The sequence below is a fragment of the Salmo trutta genome, chromosome 13 (genome assembly GCF_901001165.1).
Source record: "Salmo trutta chromosome 13, fSalTru1.1, whole genome shotgun sequence".
In the NCBI taxonomy this organism is placed as follows: domain Eukaryota; kingdom Metazoa; phylum Chordata; class Actinopteri; order Salmoniformes; family Salmonidae; genus Salmo; species Salmo trutta.
Genome location: NC_042969.1, coordinates 67,664,955 through 67,679,661, shown reverse-complemented (window position 1 = coordinate 67,679,661; position 14,707 = coordinate 67,664,955). Strand labels below are relative to the sequence as shown.

The 14,707-nt window shown below is 43.4% G+C and overlaps 1 protein-coding gene across 2 annotated transcripts; it reads left to right on the top strand.

Moving 5' to 3' along the window:
• The first annotated feature begins 7,989 nt into the window (after window positions 1-7,989).
• Window positions 7,990-14,274, top strand: LOC115206388 (heat shock cognate 70 kDa protein). Of its 2 annotated transcripts, XM_029773277.1 has the most exons (10): window positions 8,274-8,394; window positions 9,316-9,379; window positions 10,039-10,248; window positions 10,349-10,554; window positions 10,732-10,884; window positions 11,034-11,589; window positions 12,014-12,216; window positions 12,440-12,638; window positions 13,367-13,599; window positions 13,761-14,274. In XM_029773277.1, exons 3-10 carry the CDS (start codon window positions 10,044-10,046, stop codon window positions 13,935-13,937), a joined length of 1,932 nt encoding a protein of 643 aa, XP_029629137.1. In that variant the 5' UTR covers window positions 8,274-8,394; window positions 9,316-9,379; window positions 10,039-10,043; the 3' UTR covers window positions 13,938-14,274. The 2 variants fall into 2 exon arrangements, with proteins under 2 accessions (XP_029629136.1, XP_029629137.1); XM_029773276.1 differs by lacking the exon at window positions 9,316-9,379 and having other exon boundaries at window positions 7,990-8,394.
• Window positions 14,275-14,707: the final 433 nt, after the last annotated feature.

The window sequence follows — 14,707 nt, the reverse complement described above, 5'->3', positions numbered from 1 at the left end:
AATGCTATAACTTCAATTTCTCAAACATATGACTATTTTACACCATTTGAAAGATAAGACTCTCGTTAATCCAACCACGTTGTCCGATTTCAAAAAGGCTTTACAGCGAAAGCAAAACATTAGATTATGTCAGGAGAGTACCCTGCCAAAAATAATCACACATCCATTTTCAAAGCAAGCATATATGTCACAAAAAACAAAACCACAGCTAAATGCAGCACTAACCTTTGATGATCTTCATCAGATGACACTCCTAGGACATTATGTTATATAATACATGCATGTTTTGTTCAATCAAGTTCATATTTATATCAAAAAACAGTTTTTTACATTAGCATGTGATGTTCAGAACTAGCATACCCACCGAAAACTTCCGGTGAATTTACTAAATTACTCATGATAAACGTTGACAAAATACATAATTATTTGAAGAATTATAGATACAGAACTCCTTTATGCAAACGCTATGTCAGATTTTAAAATAGCTTTTCGGCGAAAGCACATTTTGCAATATTCTGAGTACATAGCTCAGCCATCACAGGCTAGCTAATTTGACACCCACCAAGTTTGGTACTCACCAAACTCAGATTTACTATAAGAATAATTGGATTACCTTTGCTGTTCTTCGTCAGAATGCACTCCCAGGACTTCTACTTCAACAACAAATGTTGTTTTGGTTCCAAATAATCCATAGTTATATCCAAATACCTCCGTTTTGTTCGTGCGTTCAGGTCACTATACGAAGGGTAATGCGCGAGTGCATTTCGTGACAAAGAATTTCAAAATATTCCATTACCGTATTTAGAAGCATGTCAAACGCTGTTTAAAATCAATTTTTATGCTATTTTTCTCGTAAAATAGCGATAATATTCCAACCGGACAACGTTTTATTCATTCAAAGAGAGAAAGAAAAAATGGCGAAGTCTCGTGAACACGCATCTCCAGTGTCACTGTCCCCAGGCAGGCCACTTACAAACTCTGCTGCTGTACTTTGCCCAGAGACAGGAGACGCGTCATTCCGCTTTCTAAAGGCTTTAGAGAGCCAATGGAAGCCTTAGAAATGCTGTAATTTCGAGAGAGATGCAACAGAAGGACAACAAATTGTCAGACAGGGCACTTCCTGCATGGAATCTTCTCAGGTTTTGGCCTGCCATATACAGTAGAAAAATAAGTCAGTAGAAAAATAAGTCTATATACAATGTGAGCAAATGAGGTGAAATAAGGGAGGTAAAGGCAAAAAGGCCATGGTGGCAAAGTAAATACAATATAGCAAGTAAAACACTGGAATGGTAGATTTGTAGTAGAAGAAAGTGCAAAGTAGAAATAGAAATAATGGGGTGAAAAGGAGCAAAATAAATAAGTAAATACAGCAAGGGAAGAGGTAGTGGTTTGGGCAAATTATAGATGGGCTATGTACAGGTGCAGTGATCTGTGAGCTGCTCTGACAGCTGGTGCTTAAAGCTAGTGAGGGAGATAAGTGTTTCCAGTTTCAGAGATTTTTGTAGTTCCGTTCCAGTCATTGGCAGCAGAGAACTGGAAGGAGAGACGGCCAAAGGAGGAATTGGCTTTGGGGGTGACCAGAGAGATATACCTGCTGGAGCGCATGCTACAGGTGGGTGCTGCTATGGTGACCAGTGAACGGAGATAAAAGGGGACTTTACCTAGCAGGGTCTTGTAGATGACCTGGAGCCAGTGGGTTTGGCGACGAGTATGAAGCGAGGGCCAGCCAACGAGAGCGTACAGGTCGCAGTGGTGGGTAGTATATGGTGCTTTGGTGACAAAACGGATGGCACTGTGATAGACTGCATCCAGTTTGTTGAGTAGGGTATTGGAGGCTATTTTGTAAATGACATCGCCGAAGTCGAGGATCGGTAGGATGGTCAGTTTTACGAGGGTATGTTTGGCAGCATGAGTGAAGGATGCTTTGTTGCGAAATAGGAAGCCAATTCTAGATTTAACTTTGGATTGGAGATGTTTGATGTGAGTCTGGAAGGAGAGTTTACAGTCTAACCAGCCACCTAGGTATTTGTAGTTGTCCACATATTCTAAATAAGAACTGTCCAGAGTAGGGATGCTGGATAGGCGGGCAGGTGCAGGCAACAATTGGTTGAATAGCATGCATTTAGTTTTACTTGTATTTAAGAGCAGTTGGAGGCCACGGAAGGAGAGTTGTATGGCATTAAAGCTCGTCTGGAGGGTTGTTAACACAGTGTCCAAAGAAGGGCCAGAATTATACAGAATGGTGTCGTCTGCGTAGAGGTGGATCAGAGACTCACCAGCAGCAAGAGCGACATCATTGATGTATACAGAGAAAAGAGTTGGCCCAAGAACTTAACCCTGTGGCGCCCCCATAGAGACTACCAGAGGCCCAGACAGCAGGCTCTCCGATTTGACACACTGAACTCTATCAGAGAAGTAGTTGGTGAACCAGGGGAGGCAATCATTTGAGAAACCAAGGCTATTGAGTCTGCCGATGAGGATGTGGTGATTGACAGAGTCGAAAGCTTTGGCCAGGTCAATGAATACGGCAGCACAGTATTGTTTCTTATCGATGGTGGTTACGATATTGTTTAGGACCTTGAGCGTGGCTGAGGTGCACCCATGACCAGCTCTGAAACCAGATTGCATAGCAAAGAAGGTGCGGTGGGATTCGAAATGGTCGGTAATCTGTTTGTTGACTTGGCTTTCAAAGACCTTAGAAAGGCAGGGTAGGATAGATATAGGTCTGTAGCAGTTTGGGTCAAGAGTGTCCCCTCCTTTGAAGAGGGGGATGACAGCAGCTTCTTTCCAATCTTTGGGAATCTCAGACAACACGAAAGAGAGGTTGAACAGGCTAGTAATAGGGGTTGCAACAATTTCGGCAGATAATTTTAGAAAGAAAGGGTCCAGATTGTCTAGCCCGGCTGATTTGTAGGGGTCCAGATTTTGCAGATCTTTCAGAACATCACCTGAATGGATTTGGGAGAAGGAGAAATGGGGAAGGCTTGGGCGGGTTGCTGTGAGGGGTGCAGTGCTGTTGACTGCGGTAGGGGTAGCCAGGTTGAAAGCATGGCCAGCCGTAGAAAAATGCTTATTGAAATTCTCAATTATAGTGGGTTTATCGGTGGTGATAGAGTTTCCTATCCTCAGTGCAGTGGGCAGCTGGGAGGAGGTGTTCTTATTCTCCATGGACTTTACAGTGTCCCAGAACTTTTTTGAGTTTGTGTTGCAGGATGCACATTTCTGCTTGAAAAAGCTAGCCTTGGCTTTTCTAACTGCCTGTGTATATTGGTTTCTAACTTCCCTGAAAAGTTGCATATCACGGGGGCTGTTCGATGCTAATGCAGAACGCCACAGGATGTTTTTGTGTTGGTTAAGGGCAGTCAGGTCTGGAGAGAACCAAGGGCTATATCTGTACCTGGTTCTAAATTTCTTGAATGGGGCATGCTTATTTAAGATGGAGAGGAAGGCATTTAAAAAAAATAACCAGGCATCCTCTACTGACGGGATGAGGTCAATATCCTTCCAGGATACCAGGGCCAGGTCGATTAGAAAGGCTTGCTCGCTGAAATGTTTCAGGGAGCGTTTGACAGTGATGAGTGGAGGTCGTTTGACCGCTGACCCATTACGGATGCAGGCAATGAGGCAGTGATCGCTGAGATCTTGGTTGAAAACAGCAGAGGTGTATTTAGAGGGCAAGTTGGTTAGGATGATATCTACGAGGGTGCCCGTGTTTACGGCTTTGGGGTGGTACCTGGTGGGTTCATTAATCATTTGTGTGAGATTGAGGGCATCAAGCTTGGATTGTAGGATGGCTGGGGTGTAAGCATGTCCCAGTTTAGGTCACCTAGCAGCACGAGCTCTGAAGATAGATGGGGGGCAATCAGTTCACATATGGTGTCCAGAGCATAGCTGGGGGCTGTGGGGGGTCTTTAGCAGGCGGCAACTGTGAGAGATTTGTTTTTAGAGAGATGGATTTTTAAAAGTAGAAGTTCAAATTGTTTGGGTACAGACCTGGATAGTAGGACAGAACTCTGCAGGCTATCTCTGCAGTAGATTGCATCACCGCCCCCTTTGGCCGTTCTATCTTGTCTGAATATGTTGTAGTTAGGGATGAAGATTTCAGAGTTTTTGGTTGACTTCCTAAGCCAGGATTCAGACATGGCTAGGACATCCGGGTTGGCAGAGTGTGCTAAAACAGTGAATAAAACAAACTTAGGGAGGAGGCTTCTAATGTTAACATTCATGTAACCAAGTCTTTTACGGTTACAGAAGTCATCAAAAGAGAGCGTCTGGGGAATAGGAGTGGAGCTAGGCACTGCAGGGCCTGGATTCACCTCTACATCACCAGAGGAACAGAGGAGGAGCAGGATAAGGGTACGGCTAAAAGCTATGAGGATTGGTCGTCTGTGACGTCCAGAATAGAGAGTAAAAGGAGCAGGTTTCTGGGGGCGATAAAATAGCTTCAAGGTATAATGTACAGACAAAGGTATGGTAGGATGTGAATACAGTGGAGGTAAACCTAGGCACTGAGTGATGATGAGAGAGATATTGTCTCTAGAAACATCATTGAAACCAGAAGATGTCATAGCATGTGTGGGTGGAGGAACTGAAAGGTTGGATAAGGTATAATGAGCAAGGCTAGAGGCTCTACAGTGAAATAAACCAATAAACACTAACCAGAACAGCAATGGACAAGGCATATTGACATTAAGGAGAGGCATGCTTAGCCGAGTGATCAAAGGGTCCAGTGAGAATTAGACAGCTAGCCGAGCCATAGGTAGCAAGCTGGTAGAAGATGGAGGGAGGTCTGTTTTTAGCCACCTTGTGCGTTTCCATCTGCAGATTAGTGGGGTTCCGTGTGGTAGAGGCGACCAGTGCAATTGGCAAAATAGTTATAGTTATAGTGGCCCAAGAAAATTGTCCGATAGACCTATTCAGATAGCAGCCGATAAGACAGCTGACGATTAGCGGGCCGCAGATGGGCGTTCGGGTTACGTCACGACGGAGGGACCAGTTGGATAACACCCTCGGGCAGATAACGTCGGTAGTCCAGTCGTGAAGGCCCGAAGGGGCTCCGCATCGGCAGTAAAACGGGTCCATATAGGTGATTGTAGCCCAGGAGTGGCTGATGGAACTCTTCAGCTGGCTAGCTCCGGAATAATTTATGTTAGCTCCGGGACCGACGTTTGCCAATAGTCACTCAGGTAGCAGCTAGCTAGCTGCAAGATCCAGGTGTAAATGTCCAGAGCCTGCGGTAGAAATCCGGGAATATGGAGAGAGAATAGGTCCGGTATGCTCTGGTCTGAGTCGCGCTGTACAAAACTGCCGATAGCTTTTCGAGCTAATGGATAGCTGATGACTGCTAACCGTGGCTAGCTGAACTCCAACGTTAGCCAGTGAACTGGCCAACCTCTGGCTAACCTCTGGCTAGCTTCTGTTGAGGATTTCAGATTTGAGGTAAATAATACTTTTTTTTAAATTGGTGAGGCGGTTTGCAGGAGAGTGTTTTGAGGTTGAGTTTTTAGAAAAAAAATATGTAAAAAGATATGCGAAGAAAATATGTAAACATATATATACACGGGACACGACAAGAGGAGGACAAAGGACGTCTGACTGCTATGCCATCTTGGGGCAAAAAAAGATAATCTGTTCACCCACACCACATCTCACAAAGACACGGCTGTTGGAACCAAATTCTCAAATTTGGACTCCAGATCAAAGGATAGATTTCCACTGATTTCCACTGTCCATTGCTCGTGTTTCTTGGCCCAAGGAAGTCTCTTCTTATTATTTGTGTCCTTTAGTAGTGCTTTCTTTGCAGAAATTCGACCATGATGGCCTGATTCACAAAGCCTGATTCACACAGATGTGTCTGTTACTTGAATTCTGAGAAGCATTTATTTGGGCTGCAATTTCTGAGGCTTATACTCTGCAGCAGAGGCAACTCTGGGTCTTCCATTCCTGTGGCGGTCCTCATGAGAGGCAGTTTCATCATAGCGCTTGATGGTTTTTGCGACTGCACTTGAAGAAACTTTCAAAGTTCTTGAAATGTTTCATATTGACTGACCTTCATGTCTTAAAGTAATGATTGGCTTTTGTTTGTCTTTGCTTATTTGAGCTGTTCTTGCCATAATATGGACTTGGTCTTTTACCAAATAGGGCTATCTTGTGTATACCCCCTACCTTGTCACAATACAAATGACTGGCTCAAATGCATTAAGAAGGAAATACATTTCACAAATTAACTTTTAAGAAGGCACACCTGTTAATTGAAATGCATTCCAGGTGACTATCTCATGAAGCTGGTTGAGAGAATGCCAAGAGTGTGCAAAGCTGTCATCAAGGCAAAGGGTGGCTATTTGAAGAATCTCAAATATAAAATATATTTTGATTTGTTCAACACTTTTTTGGTTACTACATGATTCCATATGTGTTATTTCATAGTTTTGATGTCTTCACTATTATTCTACAATGTGGAAAATAGTAAAAATAAAGAAAAACCCTTGAATGAGTAGATGTTCTAAAACTTTTGACCGGTAGTGTAACTTCCAATAAATAGGTTAGTCCTAAATATTTCAAAAACTAAAAGCATTGTACTTGGGAAAAATCAAAAGCTAAACCTCAACTAAATCTTGTAATGAATAATGTGGAAATTGAGCAAGTTGAGCAACTGCTTGAAGTAACCCTGGATTGTAAACTATTATGGTCTAAACGTAAACAACAGTTGCTAAAATGGGGAGAGGTCTGTCCATAATAAAGCACTGCTCTGCTTTCTTAACATCTCTATCAACAAGGCAGGTCCTACAGGCCCAAGTTTTGTCGCACCTGGACTACTGTCCAGTCAGTCATGTGGGCACAAAAAGGGACTTAGGACAATTACAATTGGCCCAGAACAGGGCAGCCCGGCTGGCCTTTAAACGTACACGAAGAGCTAACAATATGTCGCCTTGCTCTCCTTGACGAGCTGTCTGTTTAAACTACTAGCACACAGCTCAGACACCCATCCATACCACAAGGCATGCCAACAGAGGTATTTTCTCAGTGCCCAAGTCCAGAACAGACTATGTGTAACAGTGTAGGTTCCGTCCCTCTCTTCGCCCCAACCCGGGCTCGAACCTGGGACCCTTGCACACATCAACAACTGACACCCACGAAGCATCGTTACAAAAGCCTTCAAGTCACAGAGCGAGCGACGTCACTGATTGAAACGCTATTAGCGCGCACCACCGCTAACTAACTAGCCATTTCACATCGGTTACATATGGGAGGCTCACATAACTAACTACCTTGAGCCATGACTACATTCAATTATGCACATCAAGTAACTCATGCAAGCAGTAAACTCAGATTTAAAAAAGAGATACAAATATATTTTATGGAACAGTGGGGACTGTGAAGAGACACACAGGCACAGGCCACACGCATACACACACATGATAACATACGCACTATACACATGGATTTTGTGTTGTAGATATGTAATAATAGAGTAGTGGCCGGAGGGCATGTGATCGTAAATTCACTCTGGAGTGCCAGAGTATACTCCAAGCGTTTCTATCGGAGCGTTCAGACCGCATACTAGATGCTCTGGCGGAGGAGTACGGTTGATCTGAGAGTTCTGACCTCACAACGGCAGTCAAGAACCCAAGCTAACTGGCTAACGTTGGCTAGCTTGCTAGCTACAGTACTTCCAGAAACAAATGAGAGAACACCTCACTCTGACCATTTTACTTGCCCTAGCAAAGCTGGTTAGGCTGTTTCCATTTTTTCCAGGGCGTTGGTGACTGTAACTGTGCTGCTCGCAACAATTTAATTGCGTTTTTTGCCGACGTTTACTGACACCGGCCATATTCAACAGGTGTTGAGCATTCATAAATTGATCAGTTATTCTGAACACTAGCACTCTCAGACAAGAGTGCTCTGAAATCGGAGTAGACAGCCAGAGTGAATTTATGAACGCACCCTTAATGTGTTGTGAAATCTGTTGCGAAATGTTTATAACTGCTTTAATTTTGTTGGACCCCAGAAAGAGTAGCTGATGCTTTGGTAGGTCATCATTGTAAATAATAATTTGTTTTTAACTGACTTGCTTAGTTAAATAAAGTTTTTAAAAAATAGGTTGGAATAATACTGTGAAATTGTTTAGGTGGGATGGAGTTTTGGCCTGCCTAGGACATCACATCACTTTTTTTTGTGACACTTGCATTCAATTAACTCCCCCTCCCTGTGGCACACAAGAAGCTTGACTTGATTGGCTACGTCGCTCAGTTCTAGACTGTTCTGCGGAAATCTTTATATTCCTCAAATATCACCAGCCCGCCCAGTTTCTGCGAGAATATTGTAGAGGCGGAAACCTTCTGTACTGTTCAGGGTGAAGCTACATTTTTTGTCTGATTTCTAATCTTTAATAAGGTAAGCATTTTGAAATGGAGGTTGAATATATCAGCATTACAATTGTTGGAGATGAAAAACAGTAAGTTAGGCTAACAAGCTTGAAGCAATACTGAAACAGCAAGCATAAGTGGCTATATTAGGCATAATCTGGATTCACAGGAAACGTTACCTACGGTTGGGTTTCATATTCAAGTCTCGTGTAGAATCGCCATATTCAACGTCTCCTGTAAACCCAGATTCTAATTGAAAATGGCTACATTATTTTTGAACGCAAAAATAGTTTCAACGATTGCGTCATCGGATATGGCAGTTTAAAGGGACGCTCTCTTGTTAGGCTAACTGTGAAGAAGGCTTGCCTTCCAACATTAACCTATTAAGTTGAACAATTGGTTTACCTTTTTCGATGTAGCCTAATGTACTGGTAACATATGTTCTAGTTTAAATAATTGCGTGTGAAACCTATTTTAATGGCAAGCCTACGTGAGTTGGATGGTGGTGAAGCTGAACGGAATGTTCCAGCAATTTCCCAACCCGCAGGGCAGGGGCGTGCCCTCAGTGACACAACTCCCGGCAAAATGTTTGTTTTGTATTTGAGTAGGCGGTAGTGAGGAATCGCTTCCAGGATTTGTTCTATCATGTTCATTTGGTTAAAGTGTTAATAAGTATGGAGTTACTTTAGCTATTCAGTTAAAACAGGCGGACATAAAAAAACGTAAACAGTACTTGCATTTAACCCCCCTTTTCTAACTCTGACTGCTGATAGCTACTTTATTGAGGAGAAATGTACTTTCAATGCCTGTGATATGTGGTTGGGCCACCTTAAAATGAATGCACAAACTGTAATCGCTCTGGATAAGTGTCTGCTAATGACTCAAATGTAAAATGATGTAATAAAGCACGTCTTCTTTACCCCCCTGCCTACTCCCAACCTGTAACTAGGGAAACACTCTTCACGCTGCTTCGATACCGAAGTTACTTTTTCGTAGCAGGTTATGAGACTAAGGTTAGCGAAATTGCTCTTCTAACCTGCTACTAAAATAACTGTCTGTATCAAGACGAAATGCTTTGAAGAATGTATGGTTGAAAGACAGCTGTTGCACTGAAGGTCAAGACAAGGATGAGTCTTTTGAATGCAGAATCGCATTAGTGGAAACTAAGACTGTTCTCAGGGCAGACCTGTTTGTATCTAGCTTTGTGGGGTTGTGACAATTTTAGCAATTTCTAACCCTTTTCCTAACCTTAATCTAATTATCCTAACATTACACATACATTTTCCTAACATGCCATATTAATTATCCTAACCTGCTGCTTAAGTTCTCATAAACCTGCTACGAAAAGTCACTTCCGCTAGTAAAAACCGGCAGACCTGCCTTGAGAGCAGTGTGAGTATCCAATAATGCCATACTCCTTTTTGAACAGGTGGTCCCGGGGTCTTTCAATGACACGATAGGCTACTATTGTATGAACTTTTCTGAAAATAGCATCATGTGTCACAGGCCTATACTAAAATAGACCCAACTTGACCAGTTGTACAGAGTTGTCCCCTAGAGTCTACCCTCAGGATCACTTACCTGGGTCAATGAGTTCATACCTAGATCTCTTAAAAAATCTCAACTTTGCCACCACACAGTTTGTTTTAATGTTATCGCTCTTCATTTTCAGACACCATGTCAAAGGGACCAGCAGTTGGCATTGACCTGGGCACCACCTACTCATGTGTGGGTGTGTTCCAGCATGGCAAAGTGGAGATCATTGCCAACGACCAGGGCAATAGGACCACACCCAGCTACGTTGCCTTCACAGACACAGAAAGGCTGATTGGGGACGCCGCCAAGAACCAAGTGGCCATGAACCCCACAAACACAGTGTTTGGTAAGAAATTAACTTGGAGAAATTGATTGAATACCATGTACGGTATATAAGATGTACTTGTGTGGCATTAACTCCTGTTTACCCCCTTATCTTTTCCCAGATGCGAAGCGGCTGATTGGGCGGAAGTTTGACGACAGTGTCGTCCAGGCAGACATGAAACACTGGCCGTTTACAGTGATCAACGACTCGACACGGCCCAAGGTCCAAGTGGAGTACAAGGGAGAGACCAAGGCCTTCTACCCAGAGGAGATCTCCTCCATGGTGCTGGTCAAGATGAAGGAGATTGCAGAGGCCTACCTGGGCAAGGTGAGCATCACAACAGTCCTATCACTCTGTCTTCATAGCAATGCATGTTATGGTCTTTTGGGTGTTACTGAATGGTTTAACAAAATATAAATGCATTCTTTTCACACTGTAGAGGTGACTTTCAAAAATGAAGACTGTCTTGTCTGTTCACTTAGTTGTAAATGTTTCCTCCTGCAGACTATAACCAATGCAGTGGTCACTGTGCCAGCTTACTTCAACGATTCTCAGCGCCAGGCCACCAAAGACGCAGGGACTATCTCAGGTCTCAACGTACTCCGCATCATCAATGAGCCAACCGCTGCTGCTATCGCCTATGGCCTGGACAAGAAGGTTAATTTATATATATTTATCAACACTAACAACAGTACTTAGAACTCAGAACTGTAATGCATACCTGAGGCCCATTGACCACGTGTTTTGAGAGACAAATTTTCACCCTAAAAATAATTTAACTCGCAAAAAAAAAAAAATGTTTTTAGGTGGGAATGGAGAGAAACGTCCTAATCTTTGACCTGGGCGGTGGTACGTTTGATGTGTCCATCCTGACAATCGAAGACGGGATCTTTGAGGTGAAGTCCACTGCCGGAGACACCCATCTTGGAGGAGAGGACTTTGACAACCGCATGGTCAACCACTTCATCTCAGAATTCAAGCGCAAATACAAGAAGGACATCAGCGACAACAAGAGGGCCGTGCGTCGTCTGCGCACTGCCTGTGAGCGTGCCAAGCGCACCCTCTCCTCCAGCACCCAGGCCAGCATCGAGATCGACTCTCTGTATGAGGGTGTCGACTTCTACACCTCCATCACCAGGGCTCGCTTTGAGGAGCTGAACGCTGACCTGTTCAGAGGCACCCTGGACCCCGTTGAGAAGTCTCTGAGGGACGCCAAGATGGACAAAGCCCAGGTCCACGACATTGTCCTGGTGGGAGGCTCCACGCGCATCCCCAAGATCCAGAAGTTGCTGCAGGACTTCTTCAACGGGAAGGAGCTCAACAAGAGCATCAACCCTGACGAGGCTGTCGCCTATGGTGCAGGTGAGGCTCTTTGTTTTTGTAGCTCCCTCTTTTATCTGAAGGTTTACTGGGCAAAGCTTTGCCCAGTAAACCTTCTTGTCAACTTGTCTTTTCCTGTTCTACCCTTTCTAACTTTCATTCAGAGAAGCCCTAATCAAATCAAATGTATTTATATAACACTTCTTACATCAGCTGATATATCAAATTGCTGTACAGAAACCCAGCCTAAAACCCCAAACAGCAAGCAATGCAGGTGTAGAAGCACGGTGGCTAGGGAAAACTCCCTAGAAAGGCCAAAACCTAGGAAGAAACCTAGAGAGGAACCAGGCTATGAGGGGTGGCCAGTCCTCTTCTGGCTGTGCCGGGTGGAGACTAATATGGAAAGGGCATTGTAAATTCTTTGATGGTTTGTTTAAGAATGAGTGATGACCCCTGTGTCTGACAGCTGTCCAGGCGGCCATCTTGTCCGGAGACAAGTCTGAGAACGTGCAGGACCTGCTGCTGCTGGACGTCACACCACTGTCCCTGGGCATTGAGACGGCCGGAGGGGTCATGACCGTGCTCATCAAGAGGAACACCACCATCCCCACCAAGCAGACGCAAACCTTCACCACATACTCAGACAACCAGCCTGGGGTGCTCATTCAGGTGAGGGGGACGTACTATGACTCATTCCTAGGTACCTCAATGGATTGTGTCCATCAGTGTCAAAATGTTAGCATATACTCTAGTTGATATTTAAGTTGAATTTGGATTGGAGTCAATATTGACCCACACACTAATTTATTTTAGTGTTTACATTAAAACTTGAAATGAGAATTTGAATGTATCCACATCAGTGTTGACCTGAGTGTGTGTCTGTGTCTGTCAGGTGTATGAGGGGGAAAGAGCCATGACCAAAGACAACAACCTACTGGGGAAGTTTGAGCTGTGTGGGATCCCACCAGCCCCCCGGGGTGTGCCTCAGATCGAGGTCACCTTTGACATCGACGCCAACGGCATCATGAACGTGTCCGCCTCTGACAAGAGCACTGGCAAGGAGAATAAGATCACCATCACCAATGACAAAGGTAGACTTAGTAGTAGTTACAGTTAAAGGGCAAATCTGATTTTCAAACAATAAAAAAAAAAAGCACCCACCCGCCACTGTTTTGGGGGGGAAAGTTGAGGGATGGGGCTGGAGAAATGTAACCTCTCTCAAATTTATAGACCTAGCTATGGATGCAAAGACTAATCATCCATGATATCAAAATTATAGTTTTAACCATGTTTTGAGGCTGAACAGTGTTTGTTTACAATTATATTGTTTACAAACAAAGGAGTTAATTTAACTAGCATATATGTGACCGACGGACTCGATCCGGTTTTGTGTAGCAAAATGTTAAATCATTTTTTACTTTGGATCAAAGTGGAGACTGAGCTAGAAAATGGTATATCATACGCTACAGTTGAGGAACAATGGGAAAGTAATTCTGCTTTGAAAGTTTGATAAACTTAGAACCTCACTTTTGAGATGGCCTTGGAATGTTTTGGTGCATATACAGTATATTCAAAAGTCCAAACATGGATGAACCAATCACAGATTACCTTGTAAATCTATAGTCTGGGATCTGGGGTATCTGTTCATGGCAATTCAATTGTTGATACTTACGCTTTTGATTCTTGAATATCCAAATCCCAGAATGTAGCTTTAAACACTATGCCATTTTAAGGTATGCACACCATTTTAAATAGGAATGTCCTCTCCAACAATGCTTTAACAAAGCCTCCATCTCATTGTCTGTCCCTCTCTCCATAGGTCGTCTGAGTAAGGAGGACATAGAGCGCATGGTCCAGGAGGCTGAGCAGTACAAAGCTGCGGACGACGTCCAGAGGGACAAGGTGGCGTCCAAAAACGGCCTGGAGTCGTACGCCTTTAACATGAAGTCCACCGTGGAGGACGAGAAGCTCAAGGGCAAGCTCAGCGACGAGGACAAACAGAAGATCATGGACAAGTGCAACGAGGTCATCAGCTGGCTGGATAAGAACCAGGTACAGTTACTGCCTCTGGGTCTTTCAACCAGAATGGAGTGGGTTAATGTTCATATCTAAAATCAAGTATAGCGCTCTGAGTCCCTCATTGTAATTTGATTAAACAAATGTCTGGTGGTTGGAGCACTAATGTCTATCTTTCTCTTTCTCTCTCCTTGTAGTCTGCAGAAAAGGAGGAGTTTGAGCACCATCAGAAGGAGCTGGAGAAGGTGTGTAACCCAATCATCACCAAGCTGTACCAGGATGCAGGGGGGATGCCAGGGGGGATGCCAGGGGCTGGTGGTGCCACACCCGGAGGAGGCGGATCCTCTGGACCAACCATTGAGGAAGTCGACTAAACCATTCAGAGTATACATTTACTCCTGATTGGATATGGCTAAATAGTCGTCACCATTCTAAAGCTTGGAATGGGCTGAACCTTTATTTTCACAATCTGCATTGACTACTTATGTTTGTTTTGGTCATTCATCTTTTTATGCTGAAAGCAACCAATGAATTGAATATTTTTCATGGGCACTGTTCTACCTATTCTTAAACATTTTCAGTTTAACCAGTGAATGGTTACTATACAGAGCATGTTTTTCACAAGTGGAATTCTGTGACTGCAAAATGTTTTTGCCTTTGCACTGCACTGTTGGCTAAAGATAACTATTAAAAAATAGTCTCTTGAATTCACGCTCTTCCAGATCCTCCTTTTAATTTTGACACCTATGACAGTCTTGATGACCATCAGGGTTTATCATTTAGATGTTAAAGCTGTGCTATGCAGAAATCACTTGCCATTTCCTGGTTGCTAAAATTATAATAGTTTGCCTAATTTCAGTTGTTACAATAAAAAGCACATAGTACAGTGATACTCTCTACACACTCTATTTAAACCGCTGAAATATATTTCCATAACGAAAAATATTGTATATTCAGCTGTTTGAAGCTGGTGTACAAAACTGAAAGTAAAAGATGCAAAAATGAAACTTAAGAACGGGAACCATAGAAATGTTGCAAATAGAACATATTTACCACTTAGATTTGCTATTAATCAGAATGACTGATCTATAACTCACATTTTTATGAATTTGTCGGGTCACCCAAAAAGTTACATAACGCAGCA